The 18,776-nt window shown below is 40.9% G+C and overlaps 1 protein-coding gene across 1 annotated transcript in view; it reads left to right on the top strand.

The window, feature by feature from the left end:
• BMERB1 (bMERB domain containing 1) overlaps positions 1–18,776 on the top strand; it is a 101,254-nt gene that overhangs the window by 70,321 nt on the left and 12,157 nt on the right. The window contains exon 3 of the mRNA XM_077828700.1: positions 15,092–15,165. Within this exon, the coding sequence (XP_077684826.1) occupies positions 15,092–15,165 (74 nt within the window). The remainder of the gene's footprint in view (positions 1–15,091; positions 15,166–18,776) is intronic.

Here is an 18,776-nt window from a genome sequence, read left to right as displayed (position 1 = left end):
GGCTAGATCAAAGGACTGGGAATCAGAAGCTCTGGATTCTATCTCTGACCCTGCCGCTGACTTGTTTAATCTCTTTGGGACAAAACTTAAGCCAAATTTTTAAAAATTGACCTTTAATTTTGGATGCTTCTGTTTTTGGGAACCAAACTGTAGATACCTTGGGAATCATCTCCAGAAGTATAGCAGATTTGCAGGTCCAGTTGAAGTCAATAGGAATACTCACAGATGCAAATGTTTACAGGATTAGGAGCTTATAATATATGGTGCAGATACAATATTTGTGACAACAGAGTCATCCTCTTGCATAGTTGATCTTCATATATGCCAAGATTTAATAGCTTTAATATCCCTGTGTAATGGTATTTCAAGTACAGTGCACTGCTTCTGCTCACAAACACACAACAGATTTTAAAAAAATGTTTTTTAAAAGGAAATAATTATAGGAAATAAGGAAATAATTCTATTCAACTTCCAAGAGGGTAATTGATTGAGATAGTACATTGGTAAATAGAAAAATCATAAAATGGGGTCATTATTCTGTTTTGTTTTTTCATTACTAAATGAAATCTAAATTAAGAACCATGACTTTGACAAAAGATCATCTGCAGCTGCTGGTACAAAATGATTGTTTAAATATATGGAGGGGTGAAAACAAATGGAGTAAAGTGCATCCATTGTTTGCAACAAGATGAAGAGTAAGGAAGAATTATTATAATCAGTGTGCATAACAATTTTGGAAAGGAAATAGTATTGACAGGCCAATGCAAAACAGCACAGCTTCTTTATCAGATGTGTTTAATTGGATTTTACCATTGGATATAGCATTGACATAAATTAGTGGTTATCATTTGATGGATGATGCACTAATAGTTGGTTCCCTACAGTGGAAAAAAAGGGTTTTCATCAGTCTATAGATGTTCAGCATTTTATTTTTTTCTCCTTAAAAGAAAAGCTGGTATTTCATAACTAAATGAAGGTTCAGTTGATAACTGGGACCCTGCACTCCTTCAACGGATGGATGATGCAGCATGAATACTTTACAAATGCATTATGATGAGTTATCACTGAAAAAGCAGTCAGCCAACTCCAGACCCTTCACAAAAGAATATTTTGTGATTTCATTCATTATTTTGTGACTGGGTCTGTCAGTTTTTGATGGTATCCCAAACAACAGAGACTTTATCTGTTAATGGATGATAAATCCCATAACTGGCTTCTAAAGAAACCATCAACAGATATTTAAATGATTGAAGAGCTATTCATATAGTAGTGAAGGCTGATTAACTTTTCATTGAAATTATATCCATTCTACCAGGAAAAAAAGCCACGTTCCTGAGATATTACTTTCTGTGCAGAGACAAAAGTATTAATTATCTGACAAAACTGATGGTCTGCGAAATTATTGATAAGAACTAAGGGTTCACCCAAAGTCCACTGAAATCAATAGAGCTTTGCCACTGAAATCTGTGGTTTTAGGATCAGGCCCATAGTCAATAGCAACAGGCTGGTGAATTTCCTAAAAAAATAAGAAAGGACCCCAAACTGGCTTGTAATCCCTGTGCCAGATCCTCAGCTGCTGTAAATTGGCATAGCTCCATTTGGAATATGGTTCAGACCAATGGCCCATCTAGTCAAGTATCCTGTCTCTAATTGTGGCTAATACAGGTTGCTTCAGATGAAGGCAGAATAAATGTTGTAGTAGGGAGTTATGGAATAACTTGCCAATAAGGAATGTTTCTTCCTGGTTCCCATTAGTTAGAGGTTGACTTACACCCTGAAGCACGGTTTATATCCCTTCACAACTCTTGGTTAATTTTTATCCCTTATCTCTAGATATTCTTATTATCCGGAAAAATGTCGAGTCCTTTCGTAATTCTTGCTATGCTTCTGGTCTCAATGATATCATATGGCAATGAGTTCCATAGGCTAATCATGTACTATGTAAAAATGCATATCTTTATACCATTTTCAAATTTGTCACCTTTCAGTTTCATTGAAAGTTATCTTGTTTTTGTATTATGTAAAAGGGTGAGCAGAAGCTCCTGGTCTATCTTCTCTATGCCATTGAACTCAATGGAGCTATATCGATTTAAACCCAATTGAGAATCTGGCTTTCTGCATTACACAGTACCCACCCCAGTCTCAAACAACGGGTGTTAGAGCATCCATTTTTGTTTTTTTATTATCCTACGTTGTGGAAATTAAAAAGAAAAACACTGGTTCTGATTTAACAAACAAAACTGTAAAGCAAAACAAAAAAACCCTTAAATTTCAAAAGATAAACTCCCATACTGTGCCCTGTGGATTAAGGAACAACCAGGAGACAAACTGTACACAAAAGTTAATGATTAACCAGTCTAAGATCAATGACTTCTTATTCTTTCCTTTGGTGGAAACATCTGAGCCCTTAGTTCTTTCTTTAACCTTTTTGCTTAATCACTTCCATATAATCCTCCTGAATCAAGGTTTAGTGCACAAATTCACCAACCATTAAGTATCATGAAGTACGTGGTAGATTTGGTCACCAATCAGTTCCTTATAATCAAAACCAAGGGAGGTTCAACATAAAACAATACAGAAGCTCACAGATTATTTATCTGGGCTGTTGCAAAAATCCACCCATAGTTTTTAAATTGAACTCCTTCACAAATCAGTGCCTCTGTTTTTGATTTCCCACTGTTAATGTTCTGATGCTGTATGGAATCTGGGTGTCACTTTATGATATTGTTGTTATTATATTATAAAATTATACCAGATATGCCAATTAAGGTATCTGTGAAAATGTTATGATTTGCCACGTATGATGATCTTGTTTATATGTTTGTGTCATCTTTGCATTGTGAGTTATAGATACGCATGGTATATCTGTATTTCAAAATTTGTGCTGTGTTTCTGGGTGATACCCCCAGACAGACTGGCATCAGCACCGCCTAGCCTGTTCGATGGCCCATCAAGGGTCATCAGCTGTACAATGAGAACCCATTGAAAGGAGCCAGGGGATATACTTATGAGTCAGCAAGGCATGTAGGGGCATGCTGGTGGACAGAGAACTCTAAGGCTTTTCCATGCCATGTGCTGTGAAGCTTGTGTTTGGGACACAGGAAGTACAAGCCACATGACAAAAGGAATATACAAGGCAGCTGCATCATCTCCATTTTGTTTTAGTTCATTCCTGCTTCTTACCTCTGGAGTAACTTTTCTACAAACTGAAGCTCTGAACAAAGGACTGAATGACCCATCCAAGCTGTGGATGTATTCCAGAGAGACTTTCAAGCCAGCAAACTCACCAGTGCTGCTAAGCACCTGATATATGAACTTTGAAGTCTCTGTATGTATCTGAGTGTTTTATCATTTAACAACTCCCTTCTTGTTCTTTTTCTTTTATAATAAACCTTTAGTTTTAGTTACTAAAGGATTGGCTGGCAGCGTGGTATTTTGGGTAATATCCAAACTAAATTGACCTGGCAACATGGCTGGCTCTTTGGGGTCAGAAGAATATTTTGTATAGTGAGCAGCATTTTTAAATAACGTCTCACTGTACTGGACTTATGTGCTGATTGGGAACCAGAGAGTTGGAATGCAATAAAGAGGGCTGTGTGATTTGTTTTTTTGCTTCTTGATAATTAGTGTGCACAGTTCATGACTGGCTGGGTGAGTCTAACCTCAGTGTTAATCACCAGTTCTTGGGAGAACCTGCTCTCCTTTTTGCAGCCTGCCCTGACCTTGGCATTTTCAGTGAGGGCTACCCCATGTATCCCGGTCACAAATGCCTCCAAAGTAGAAATAACAGAAAGTGAGAATATATCAAATATTGAAATGAATCCAATAAATTAATTTATTATCCCAATAAAGAGGCTAGTCTAGTGGAATCAGCACAGTGCTAGGAGTAAGGTACTTCTGAATTCAAATCCACTCTCTACTGTAGGCAAGTCAGTTAGCCTGGATCTCAGTGGCAACATCTGTAAAATAGGAATAATCACACTTACTCTCCTACCTCAGAGACATGATTTGAAGATTAATCAGATAAATAAAGTTTGGGGCATTTGGATCTAAGGTTTAGGAGTAAACAGACTAATTTGCTACTTTTGCCACCACTTGGTGCCTTGGGAACACAAAGTTTTTCTTATAATGTACAGAAAAGCCACCTTCATAAAGTGTTACTGCCAGGAATGTCTCTGATCCTGATGCCATTGAATCATAGAATTGTAGAAATGTAGTGCTGAAGGGACCTTGAGAGGTTATTTAGTCCATCCCCCTGTGCTGAGGTAGGACTCAGGGCTTGTCTGGACAAACAGTGTACAGCAACCTGGAGTGTAAATCTACAGTGTACTAGACTGTTACGCACTAAGTGGCTCTATGGATCCTGCTACCATGCACTAAAAGTTCTCCAGTGAACACCAGTCTACTCTCATTTCAAAATGGAGTAGATCAAAGAACACTAGGGTACTTTTAGTGTGCAGTAGCAGTGTTCACATGGACAGCCAGTGTGCAGAACACTAGTGCACTATAGATTTAAACCCCAGCTTGCCATGCACTGTTTGCTTGGAGAAGCCCTCAAGTATACTTAGAACATCCCTGACATATGTTTATCTAATATCTTCTTAAAAACCTCCAGTGACAGGGGTTCCACAACCTCCCTTGGTAACTTATTCCGGTACTTAATGAGCCTTGTAGTTAGAAAGTTTTTTCCTAATATCGAATCTAAATCTCCCTTGCTGCATATTAAGTTGATCACTTCTTGTCCTACCATCAGTGGACAGTGAGAATACCTGATCACCATCCTCTTTATAACAGCCCTAATTTGAAGACTCTGATCAGGGCCCTACTCAGTCTTCTTTCTCAAGACTAAACATGCCCAGTTTTTTAACCCTTCCTCAGAGGTCATGTTTTCTAAACCTTTCCTTTTTGGTTGCTCTTTCCTGGACTCTCTCCAATTTGTCTACATCTTTCTTAAAGTGTGGTGCTCAAAACTGGACATCTAAGGCCTCACCAGTGCCAAGCAGAGTGGAACAATTACCTCCGGTGTCGTATATAAGACATTTCTATGAATGCACCCCAGAATGATATTTGCCTTTGTTTGTAATTGCATCACATTGTTCTCTCATGTTCAATCTGTGATCCACTATAACCCCTAGATCCTTATCTGTGTACTACTTGCCAGTTATTCCCCATTTTGTATTTGTACATTTGAATTTTCCTTCCTCAGTACTTTGCACTTGTATTTATTGAATTTCATCTTGTAGATTTCAGACCAATTCTTCAATTTATCAAGGTCCTTTTGAATTCTAAACCTGTCCTCCAAATTGCTTTCAACCCCTCCCAGTTTGGTGTCATCTGTAAATTTTATAAGCATACTCTCCACTCCATTATCCAAGTCATTAATGAAATATTGAATAATACTGGACCCTGTATGACAACGAACCATTGATAAGTACTCTTTGAGTACAGTTTTTCACCCAGTTTTGTACTCACTTTACAGTAATTTCATCTAGACCAAATTTCCCTAGTTTGCTTATGAGAATGTTATATGGAACTGTGTCTAAAGTCTTATTAAAATCAAGATATATCACAACTACTGCTTCCCATCCACTAGGCCAGTAGCCCTGTCAAAAAAGAAAATTAGAATGGTTTGGCAACATTTGTTCTTGTCAAATCTATGTCAGCTGTTCCTTATTACCCTATGATCCTCTAGGTGCTTACAAATTGGTTGTTTAATAATTTGTTCCAGTATCTTTCCAGATATCAAAGTTAGATTTGACTGGTTAATAATTCCCTGAGTCCTCTTTGTTCCCATTATCAAAGATAAGTGCTATGCTTGCTCCTTTCTAGTCCTCTGGAACTCACCTGTTTTCCATGAGTTCTCAAAAATAATTGCTAGTGGTTCTGAGATTGCTCTAGCTACTTCTGTAAGTACCCTAGTGTGAATTTCACCACTCCCTGCTGACTTGAATACACCTAACTTATCAGAGTATTCTTTAACCCATTCTTTCCCTATTTTGGCTCATGTTCCTTCCCCCTTAATATTAATTGTGATATGCATCGGATCTCAATTAATCTTTTTAGTGAAGTATGAAGCCAAACAGGCATTAAACACCTCAGTAGGGTTGCCAACTTTCTACTTGCACAAAACCGAACACCCCTGCCCTGGCCCTCTCTGAGGCTCAGCTCACTCCATCCCCCCTCTCTCTGTTGCTCACTCTCCCCCACTCTCACTCACTCGCTCATTTTCACCGGGCTGGCTCCGGGGGTTGGGGTGTGGGTTGCGGTGTGGGAGGGGGTGAGGGCTCTGGCTGGGGGTGCGGGCTCCAGGATGGGGCCAGAAATGAGGAGTTCAGGGTGAGGAAGCGGGTGAGGGCTCCGGCTGGGGGTGTGGGCTCTGGGGTGGGACCAGGGATGAGGGATTTGGGGTGCAAGAGGGGGTTCTGGGCTGGGGCAGGGGGGTTGGTGTGTGGGAAGGGATATGGGCTCTGGGCTGGGGGTGCAGGTTCTAGGGTGGGGTCAGAAATGAGGGCTTCAGGATGTGGGAGGGGGCTCCGGGCTGGGGCAGGGGATTGGGGTGTGTGTGGGGGGGTGAGGGTTCCAAATGGGGGTGCGGACTCTGGTGTGGGACCACGGATGAGGGATTTGGGATGCAGGAGGGGGCTCCGGCTGGAGTGGGGGTATGCCACTGCTTCCGGGAGCCACATGGAGCCACAGCAGACAGGGAGCCTTCCTTAGCCCTGCTGCGCCACCAACCAGACTTTTAATGGCCACCACCAGGGTCCCTTTTTGACTGGGCATTCCGGCCGAAAACCAGAGGCCTGGCAACCCTTCACCTCAGCCTTCTTGGTGTTGTCTACTCTTATTAGCTCTCCTTCCCTGCTAAGTAGTGGGCCTACATCTGCCTTCATCTTTCTCTTGCTCCTAGTGTAATTATAGTACCGCTTCTTATTTCCTTCAATGTCTCTTGCTAGATATAACTCATTTTGTGCCTTAGCCTTTCTGATTTTTCTCTAAATGCGTGTGCTGTTCTGAAGTTGGTGGTAAAACTCCATGCCTGTCCTCAGAAAAGATTTCAGCCCAAGATAACAGAAATGCCACAGAGGACACAATTCAGGCAGCTTCAGTGGTGCAGAATTTATACTAGTTTGAATTTGTCTGAAATATATTAAATATGAATTGCAATGGCTGGGATTTTCAAATACCCCTGCCTTCACCTCTGTCAAACATCTGTGATAACTGAATTACAATACTATTTCAAAGTACCAGTACAGTACTTTTCCCCCCAGGCTTCTTCAGGATTAGACAGTGCTTTTAACTAGAAGAGATAACCCCACTTGCTTTAATACTTGAAGTTAATCATAAGACTTTTGATTTGGAATCTAACCAGCCAGGCAGGGCTAGTCAGCAATCTGTTACATTAATTGCAGGCTCTGTGTGTTCCTGTCTGAGCGTCACCAGGTGTCAAGCTGAATAACAACGTGATAAAGACACACCATAATGACTTAGATAACATGTACTATATTCTCCTCTATTAAATGTTATTTGGGAATTCATGGTTTTATAATTAGAAACTTCAGAAATCCAAGACGGAATCTGTAATGTTCCGACAGGGACAAAAATGAAATAAAACAGGTCAGTTTTAGAAAAGGGACACATATAATCTTTCCATATCAATACAAGAATCTCAATTAGCCTCAAGATTTAGTTAGAGATTTCATTCCCAAAAAATCTTTATTCAAGAAATCCCATTCCATGCTCCTTGTGTCTACTAGTTGGCCTTAAATATAGACAACGCTAAGCTCTGCAATTCTCCTAGGCCAACCCTACTTCTCCCTCCAGTCCTACTGATAGATGGGGGGAAATCATGCCACCAATCTCCCCATCATCAAAGATATTGCAGCCAGACTGCTCCCCACTATTTCTGTGTGGATTTTTACTCCTAAATGTCCAGGTAGTTCTGCTATACTCCCCTTTTATTTCAATTATATGCTTCCTTTAGATCACAGAAGTCTCCCTCACCAATTCCTCTCTCTGAACTAGTGTTCAGCTAATCACTCCTGCTAATGATGTTTAGGGGCAAGACTACTATAAGCTCTTTCAGTAGATCCTCTGCTGATGCTAGTGTAATAATATCAGCTTATGGGTCTGCATCATCATCCATGATTCTTCTCTTATAATCTCCCTTATGGTGGGTTCTTCCATCTTCTAAGACTCTTATTGCAATGAGCAACTTTAATTCCCAGACAGGAATATGCCCCAGCAGAACTACAGAATGAAATAGCTGCTGGCAAAACCAGAAAAAGGGCTGCTAAAGAGAGTGGACCCACAAAACCATCAAGTTGAAAATGTGGGTTTGCTTTTGATCTGAAAAAATGAATTCAAAAGGGCTTCAAGCAACATAAACCAAAAAAGAGAGAATAAGAGAAGCTTAAGCACACTCCTATGGAGGCTCCAAGGAGACAACAGAACTATTTTGTAGCCTTCAAAGTCAGTCAATAAAATTAGCAGACACTTTCTAGACACGTTGAACTGCTAAACTTATGCCTAAATCATCGAAGAAAGTACCTGAAGGTTACTTATACAGTTCTGTTATTAACAGCAGGAAAATAAACAGGGAAGTCAGAGTTTCTGGCCACACAGAGCTTTTATGTGATAGTTTGATAAATGAGAGATAAAGTGGGTGAGGTAATACTTTTTATTGAACCAACTTCTATTGGTGAGAGAGACAAGTTTTTGAGCTACACAGAGCTCTTCCTCAGATCTGGGAAAGATATTTAGAGTGTCAAAGCTAAATAAAGATCGAACAGATGCCTTACCCAGACCTGAGAAACAGCTCCATGTAGCTCGAAAGCTTTTCTCTCTCACCAACAGAAGGTGGTCTAGTAAAAGATATTACCACACCCACCTTGCCTCTCCAATATCCTGAGACTGACAACAGGGCTACAATAACACTGCATAAATGCCGCGGGCCAGATTCTCAGCTGGTGCAAATCAGCATAGCATTATTAAAGTTGGTGGAGTTATGTTGATTCATGCAAGCTGACAATATGGCTCTTCCATGTGTGGCTCAAGTGTCTAACCGCCCTATGTGAACAGCGTAGTCACCTTCAAATGGCTTTAGTGTGAAACTGGCAGTTCAGTGTGTCTAGAGAATCTTGCTTACTTTTACTAATTTGTTTCTGTGATAATGAAAACATAGCACCACACGAAAGCTGGGTGTGATTACTGCAACTAGGATTGGGGAAGCCAAGTTGGGTACAACAAGGAACTCTTTTCCCCACCCCTCAACTCCACTCAAACTTGAACCAAAACTTTGCTGCAAACTGAAAGAGCTCAGTTAACTCTGCTTCCCTATTTCCCAATTTGCTGCATCCTTGAATTCTCAGAACCTAGCAAGGCCTGAGAGCAGAAATGGCCAAAGAAGCTGTTTTCATGGTAGAAAGAAGCAATGGAAATTACACAAGAAATCCTGTTCCCGCAGTTTCCCTGCCTGGTAACGCAGGTGGACAATTCAGATAAGCATTGAATGAAAAAATGAATTAATATTGTGATAGCACTTTCTGACTGAGGATCGGAAAGCACTTTGCAAACATTAATTAATGTAGTTCTGTGAGTTAGGGACGTATTATTATCCCCTTTCTTCAGATGAGGAAACTGTGGAACAGAGGTGGTAAGTGATTTGCCCAAGATCACATAGGAAGGCTGTGGCAGGCTGCGAATAAAACTCAGATTTGTGCCTTAACTACAAGATCTTCCTTTTTCTTAAACAATGGCTTGGTGGGGTGAAGTTTGTCACCAAGCCACTGAAATGGAACCTAATTCTGAATCTTAAGCACTACTTGGCAACATAACCACCGTTGCTCAGCAATGCTATCACCTGAAACTCTGAGATCCAAAACTTCTCAATATTTATTCCAATCTTTAAACAGTTTGCTCTTCACCCACCATTAATTATAATTAAAACTCTTTAGGACATTTTTTCCCTTTAGATGATCATTACGGTTAAGGAAACAGTGGGAAACACAGAATCCGCTCAAGCTTTTATCATCTCCCCTCACCACCCAACGGAGCACAGTTCTGTATAACAGCTGGATCTTAAACTATAAGCACAGGCCTTTCTTACTCCTCTGGGAGAAACCTCACAAAAGGACTGTCAAATAATATTCAACTGTTTGGAATGAACTAATGCTAAAGTAGAAAAAAAAATCTCAAGTACAGAATAAGCGTGAATCATTTTTAAAACTCTTTTAAGTTTTTTACAATATTTTGTTATCAGGAAAGTCTTCAGACAGAATTCTGCTCTCACATCTGCACAGTGGCTCTTAGCTCCAGGATTCTGCACTTCCAGTAGCAGCACTGCACAAGTATAGAGGCAGAACACAGGAATCAAGATCTAGAATTGGATCAGGGAATAGAGCTATGCTCTTCCTTGGCAAAATATATTTAAAGTCAAAACATGAAAAATGTTTCTTCTCTATTTCTCTTGTATTTCTTTACTCTTTTTTTAAAATCATCTCTGACATCTATCGTCACCTTACATTGAGAACTGGTTAGACACGATTTAATGGAATTTCCCCTGTGGTCACTGCTTTCTGTCACTCGAGCACTGTGGAGAGCAGTGATGACTCAGGCCGTGTATCAAACCAGTGGATAGTATGGGAACTACTGCATTATGGCTCAGAGCATTCTTCTCCTAGTAAATGGATCATGGCAGGATGTATCAGTGGGCTGTGTCACTAGACCAGCTTATTGCAGGGCTCTTTAAAGTTGTAACATGTTTATAAAGTCATATGCTCACATTTTTATTCATTATGTGCCATTTTATAGTTCATGGCAAAGATTGTCTGGTTTTAGCTTTTGAAGATATATTTTAAAATCACAAGAGTGTTGATAATTCTTGCTGTGCAGAGGTGCTATCTCTGACCATGTACAGGATTTATTGAAAGAAGCCATTAAATAACAGAAGAGGAATTATAAAAAGAGTGTCAGGAGTGCTTTAAAGTACACACCCAGATTCATCCCTGGGGTAGCTCCACTGAAGTTACTTCAGGAATGAATTTCATCTGTTATTAAAAGAAACACTTCATCATGCATGTAACTCACATGGATAGCATTGCTGTGCCTAGAGCCTGTGTAGATATTTAAAGCTCAGCTCTTACGGAAACCAGACAAACTGTAATAGCCCTTCAGTTTACTGATGTCTTTACTGCAATGTATGGTGCACCAAAACTGTATCGTGCTTTAGGGGGACTGGATAAAATGCACCATATACCACACACACTGTGCTGTATTCAGTTACATTTATTTATATATTGGAACTTTCATATAAAACATCTCAAACTGCTTTGCAGACAGATTAGAAGGGCTGCGAATTTCATCCATACCATACTATGCCATACTTACCATACTGGATGGAAAGGAACTTTGGATTCCATACAACCTGATTGACCTGATCTACCTGGTTACTTTCCAAAATGAGAGTGAATGGTGCTGGGGAAGCAGATCAGGCTTTTAGATAAGCTAAACAAAAACTTATATATATCTTTTCCTGTTCATCTGCCTTGTGACCATGTGGATTTATTTGTAGGGCATATGTTCCTTTTATACAAAAGCTGTTGTAATAATTAGGAGAATTAGAATGTCCTCTCAGCTGTCATGAGTGGAGGGAACTGGGCTCTGCAGAGCTGTGGGGGTGCAAAAAGGGACATTGCTTCCGCTCCTGTGTAGATTCCCCCCTCTCTGGGACACTGCAGATATTCTTCTTTCTGTCTTAGGTGTTTCGATCATTGCTGTATCCTAGCACTTACACACTGGAGCTGTGTAAGTGGTACATTATGGTTTGGAGGTGGGGACCAGTCTCTCTCTCTCTCTCTTTCTCATTATCCCTTGCTGACTGTGTGGATTTTGAATGAGAAATCCATTGGGAGTTGGTGCTTTTGAAGCAGCATTAATTCCCACTGGGTCTTCCCTTTGGTGCTACTGCAGAGCTTGCAGGGGAGCTCTTTCCATGCAACTAGGCTGTTGGGGGAACAATTGGGCAGATTTTTGCTAGGCAGTATGTGGAGTGGATGAGTCACAAAGGTTGTTTCACACCGAAGGGAGGAAAGATATTAGAAGGAGCTTAGAAAGTCAGTGCAGATGGTAGGTTTAGCTTTTGTCAGTCACCAAAACCCACCAGCTTGAGGCGCTGCGGCTCTGGAAAGGTCAAATTGCTCATGACATTTCGAATTCAGATGGAAACAGGGCTATTTCTGCCATGGAGAGTTATTTACTTATCTCTAAAGAGCTATGAGGCAGGAATGACAAAGTTCATGAATCAACAGAGATATGCTGGGAATATGGTATGTGAAGAAAGCAGGATCTGAACTGGTGGGGACCGTTGGCAGCTAAAGCTGTATGGGCGGCCCTAGGAGGCAGAAGTTGCAGTGGTGATGGGGGCCATAACCTTCCCTCTGTGGCTGGGAAAGTACAAGAGGCCAGCACTGCCACCAAACTGGGCGATGCTGGCCAGAGAGGAGGTGTGGCCAGCAAGACCTGGGGATTAATCGATGGAGTACATCTTAGCAGGCTCTAACAACATTTGAAATCCCTTGAAAGAAACCATGAGGGTGGACAGCAATGAATATCACCCTCTGGGACTCCATTTTGGAGTGGAGGGGGTCAGACTGGCACAATGCGGAGTTGTGACCAGCGCCTCTCTGGCCCAGGTTTTCCAAATTGGGACCAATTTATATGGTGGAAGAAGACTTTTTAAAAGAAAATATTATGGGCCAGATCCTCAGCTGGTATAAATTGATTGCACTAGAACTACACCACTTTACACCAGCTGAGGATTTGGCCTGTAGCCACGAGTCGAAAACAGCAGATCAATACTGAACATTTTCCTCCTGAGAAAAATGTCTCCTTCCTGAGAACAGTTATTGTATTCAAATATATTATAGTAGTACACAACATCCAAACTGTACAAATACAAAATGGGTAAGGAGCTATGTGTTTTGCTTCCTCCCCAGCACATTTTATTACTGAGTCTCCTACAGGCATAGTGTTTAAGATTATTCATTGATAAAAGTAATTTCAGTACCATTCAGCATAATGAAGCAGACTTTGCTCATGATCAGCATGAACAATGTGGAGAACCTGAGAAGAAAATATCCTTCAGTATGAAGGTTTCTGCCTCTCTGTATATTGGGTACAAACATAATAGTGAATTAGTGATTAGGGCACAGGGTGAAGATTAATCATGATATAGGAAGAGCAAGGCTCTCACCCTGTTGGCAGACTGTACAAGCAGAGATCCTGGAAGATGTGTTGCTTCCTGGCTGAGGTGCACAGGGCATTTGGAACTGATAGGGAAGAAAGGAGGGAGGTCATAATGAAGATTATCCCACTGACACCATCTGCGAGGACAGAAACCAGAACTGGAAGGAATAGCCATTGCTCCCTTCTTACATAAACAAAGGAGCTGACAAGATGGAGATAAGCAAAGTACCAAGCAATAAAGAGATCAGCATGTTTTAATAACATGAGCAAAGCAGCTGAGGGATAGGTCTCTAGGGAGGCCAGTGTTCAGTGTCGGGGCCTGAGGGAGGATGTGGACTCAATTTGTGATTAAGATCTTGCTTGTGACAGAAATGCCTACTTTCCCACTACACACTTAATTCTATAGTTTGATTTTATTATCCTTTGCTCTCTCCCTGTCTGTTTCTCATATGAGCCCGCTACAGTTCTGGGCCTTCTATCACAAAGTCCCCTTGTAATTCCCTGTGCTATAATATCCTCTGTCACATTTAGAAGGCTTGACCAATAGGTATTGTGCAACAATGTAATAATAAGGATGGAGTGTGTAGCAGAGATTCAGCAGAAATACAGCTGACTTGGAGAATCAACTCCTGGAACTGGAGTATGTGAAATAGGGAGTCTGTAGGTGGGTGCAGACAGAGCTAGCAACACTGATCTGGGAAAGGCACCTGAGCAGAACAGTGCATCTTAAAGGTTAACTTTTATATTCATTTTCTTCTTTGAAATGTGATTTGGAAACAGCAGCCCCAGAAACAGCCCTCAGCTGCAGTACATGAGCATAAGCACAGTTCTGCTAATGAAGCTGAATCCAAATGTTAATCTAAAATGTAGTATTTTCTGGGAAGATTGCTAGATCACAATGATTACTAGATCATCAACATTTGCATTGTATTACTGCTTCTACTATGATGATGAATGCCTCCCTCTGAGGTGCTATCAACTTAGGGCGACCAGATATCCCGATTTTATAGGGACAGCCCCAATTCTGCGGGCTTTTTCTTATATAGGCACCTATTTTCCCCTACACCCGATTTTTAACACTTGCCCTCTGGTCACCCTATATCATCTTCAATGGGAGCTGAGAATGCTCAGCACCTCACAGGACTGGGTCTTAGTTATGTTGCATTATTCTCTACCTATTGAACTTATATGACCTCCAATACTACACTATCTGAGCAACTTGCAATCTTTATCTTCACACCACAAACACTATTATTCTCATTTTAACAGATGGGGAACTCTGGCACAGAGAGATCTTTCCAACATCACAGAAGAAGTCAATGGGAAAACAAAACAATGAGTTCAAGTGCCGAGTCCCAGGCTAGTAGTCTAACCACTGAACCAGTCTCTCTTTCATACTTGCACTCTCCCTTTTACCTAGTGAATGCTAGCTGAACTGTAGCAGTTGGGGATTGCCCTGCTTATTGCTGTAGCCCTTGACACAGTTCTACTGCTGATTTATTAAATATGCAGGTGCCCATTTTCAGAGGTAGGGTGAGCAGCAGAAAAGGAAAAAGCAGCTAATTTGACAATAAAAATATATAGATTAGATCTGCATGGTACAAAAAGCACTGATAGGAGAGGTCACCTGGTAGGGCATTATAATGGAGGTTATTTGTTCTGCAACACTGTTGAAAGGTGTCTGTGACTGATGGCAGTTTGGTGCATGGGCTAAATATCCATACCTCAAGCAGATGCATGAAGCCTCAAGCAAAGGGCTGTAGTACATGTTTCACAGGTGGTTTATCTGGACCTACAAATACATGTAACAAGTATGTATATTCCTGATCTGCTTTTTCTGTTTCTGCAGGATGGATGACATCCAGCTGTGCAAGGACATCATGAACCTTAAACAGGAGCTGCAGAATTTAGTAGCAATTCCAGGTAATTTCTATGCCAACCTTACAAAAAACAGAAACCCTTCTGTGGGCCAGATACCTGCAACTCCAAGCCAGGCACAATCCCTCTCACTGGCATTTCCATCCCTCTCCATATGTTTCCTGTACTTTGCTCTCTTTTCTAATGTCCTTAGTTTCTCTCAGGTTTTGTTTGGTCTTCCTTCTGCTTTCTATTTTTCTCAAATTTTTTGCTGTATTTCATCTGCCCCTTCCAAGATTCTTTCAGTCCCTTGAAAACTGTATGAGAACCACTGTTGACACACTATGTTGACACATTATGTGAAGGAGAGTGTGCTGAAGAATGGAAAATGTTGATAGATATTGAACATCTGGGTGTGGTCTGATGAGAACTTAAACCTTGGATATGGGTTTTTGTGTGTTTCCTAGAGATACTAATTAATTGTTGCTCCCTATAAGCCAAGCTATAACCTAAGAAAATAGCTGAAAGTATGGGGCTTTTCAGAGAGGGCTGAGGAAAAGGGCCAGTCCGTGTTTACCTGAATCTTTAAGGGCCTGATCCTAAATTCTCAACAACGTCATTGCTCCAAGCATGTGTAGAATCCTCCTTGGGCGCAGTCCTGGAGTCCTTACTCAGTAAAAACTCCCACTAGAATCAATTGATAACTTTGTTTTAGTAAGGACTTAACTGGTTGGCCTCCTTGTTCTTTTAGCTCAGCTTCTCCTCTTGTTACTTCGCAAAATACTGAGCCACCATCTTATTCCAGAAAAGGAACCTAGGGCTTGACCCTACAAGCATTTACTTCTGTGATAAGCCCTTGGTATGCTCTGTTGACTCCAGTGTGTCTGTGACCAAAAGCAGAATTTGGCCGATTCCCATTGATTTTACTGTACACCCCCTCTTATCAATTCATGCCAACCCTTCAATTCTTCACCTGACTATACATTCTGTAAATCTGCAGAAAGAAAAGGAGTACTTGTGGCACCTTAGAGACTAACAAATTTATTTGAGCATAAGCTTCCGTGAGCTACAGCAGCTCATGAAAGCTTATGCTCAAATAAATTTGTTAGTCTCTAAGGTGCCACAAGTACTCCTTTCCTTTTTGGGGATACAGACTAACATGGCTGCTACTCTGAATTCTGTGAATCTGTCAGTCAACATAGTGTTACTCAGCAGCTGATAGTGAGGGTGGGGGGTATGTTATTTTTACCACCTTTTGAACAACCTTTATTCATTCTCTAATAAACTTTTTTAAAGGATTGTGCAATTGCTGACATAAGCATGAGTGCAAAATCAGTGCCACACACTCACACACAGAGCCAAAGAACCTGAAATTCTCTTTGCCTGTTCCTAGTCGCTGATCTTTTACTTCACAATGAAATCTTTGCAGGGTTTACCTCTCTCTCACCCATGAATCTACTGTAGGCAGAGGTAATCTGGTTGCTGAGGGGGACGGCAGAGGGTTTGGTCCAGAAAATGAGATTAGTTCCACTTCAATACATGGGAACTATTAGAAGGGTAGGGGTTTACCGAACATGGCTACTCTTCTTTTAATAAAGTAATGAAATGGCCTTGTATCGGCTGTTACTCTGAAACCAACAATTTTGTCTGGGGCAGAACTTTGGCTAAGAAGTTATAATTAGATATGAAATCTTCCATGAGTCTTTCAAAAGGAACAATACAGCCCACCTAGAATGTTTTAAATAAAAATTAACAACCTCAGGTGGAGCTGAATCTCGTGTTTGCATTTTCATTTCATCTTAAATAAAAAACACAGTAATGGTAATTAGGATTGTGTCCAGTGGATACTAGAACTCAATGAAGCAAACCATTCCTGTAATGACATGAGATATTTTAATAAGAATGTGTGTGTTGACTGAGATGTTTTCTTTACCATAGCAATTTGTCCTGTTAACCCCATGCTGTATTATTAAATGCAGCAGATTTGCTTTCCCTTGGTAGGCTCTGGGATAATACATCAATGTATTCATGATTCTGTGAACACTGTGTACACTGGATATAGATTCCACAGTAAGGTTCCCTAAGTAAGTTCTGCAGCTTAGTGTAATGCCATGTCCCTGTGTGGGTCATCAGTAGAGGGGGCTGAACCTAAGACTTCTGCATCTAAATATATGAGTGTCTACTGCCGATGCTAAAAGACTAATCTTTGTCAGCCAAGATTTTAGCAGGCTTCCATATGTGCACTAGACACCACTAGAAGGAGACAGAGTGCCACACTGAGTGAGGGCTGGTTACAACAGCCTTGCTGAATTCAGCAATGAGCTGGAAACTCTGAGGAAGGGTGAAATGCCTAGAAACGCATTAAGAAAATTAGCCTTTTATTTTTTTAATCAAATTATATACAACAGTATAAAATTGATACTGCGGTCAGAAAAGTTTTAAATCAGCCTTGCACTCACTTTGTACAGGTGGAAATGACTTGGCAAGGTGCAAGGTCACAGAGAATCAGGGCTGAGAGGAAAAATCTTGCCCCCTTGTATGCCTGCTGAAAGTGAAGTTGTCTGGAACTCAGTAGCCCATCTTGATTTACAGAGCATAATTGTAATCCTGAATGGGGGGTTCTGGCAGCACAAACTCTCCCCTAAGTGGAGAGAGAGGTTCCTTCCCCCTTTGAACTCAATCCTCTTGGTCCCTTAGTGTAGGGGATATTTTGGAGTAGGAAAGGTGTGGCTGGCACACACACTGCAACTATCCTTGCTGATATAATGCCCACTGGTGGGGTGGTGGAGATGTTACACAAGAGCTCTACTTAGAGCAGGACTGAGGTTGCTCTAAGTTTTATCAGACTGAAGTGGTTCCCTGACTGTCCCGAGGATCATACATGTGAGGGGAAGGAGAGGTGGCAGAAAGTCATTGTTGCCACATACATCCCCAGTCTGCCAAGCACTGCTGTGGTACACCTGGGATTTTGGCCACTCAGGCAATGCTTATATGAGAGATGGAGGAAGAGAAAGGTTTGCAGTGCCAGCAAAAAACAATTTTTTAAAATTGAGCTGGTTTGCTGAGGACACACTTTAAATACTGTCTTACCAAAGCTGCTGCTCCTATTTTAAGCACCTGGGGCCTAAGCATAAGTTATTAAAAACTCTTAAATAGACTTCCAGAAAAACATTGATTCACAATTGTTGCTTATATGTACAAACATGCCTCATATAAGCCAATAAGTACGATGACGCCAGAAGTATGTACAGGGCCTATAGTACCTTTCGTCCTTATATTTTTCCACCTATCACTGTGAGAAAAACTTCACAGCTAGCAAACAAGGTAAAAGGGGAAAAAAAACCTTGCCAGAAATGAAACAGCAGGTCAGTCATAAAATAGGAAGCTGATCATATCTACATTTTCCCCCTCCGAGCCCGAGAGACAAATAGCAGCATTTCTCAGTGGGATAAGAACCTTTCCACATTTCATGTTTCTTCTTCTTTTTCTTCTTGACATTATCTCAGCTACTTTTGCGCCAAACAATTCCTCCAATTTTGTGTTAACACATGTATGGGATGAATAGTACCCAAGGGGGAATAATTCAAGCAGAGCTTATTTTAAGGTAACCTTTGCAAAGGATTGTGAATGCTGCATGGATAACAAGTAAGAATGACCTACTCTTACTTGTATTCCTG

This window comes from Eretmochelys imbricata, chromosome 10 (genome assembly GCF_965152235.1).
Source record: "Eretmochelys imbricata isolate rEreImb1 chromosome 10, rEreImb1.hap1, whole genome shotgun sequence".
Lineage (NCBI taxonomy): Eukaryota > Metazoa > Chordata > Testudines > Cheloniidae > Eretmochelys > Eretmochelys imbricata.
Note: the sequence above shows the minus strand (reverse complement) of the source record. Positions and strands in the feature narration are given on the sequence as shown.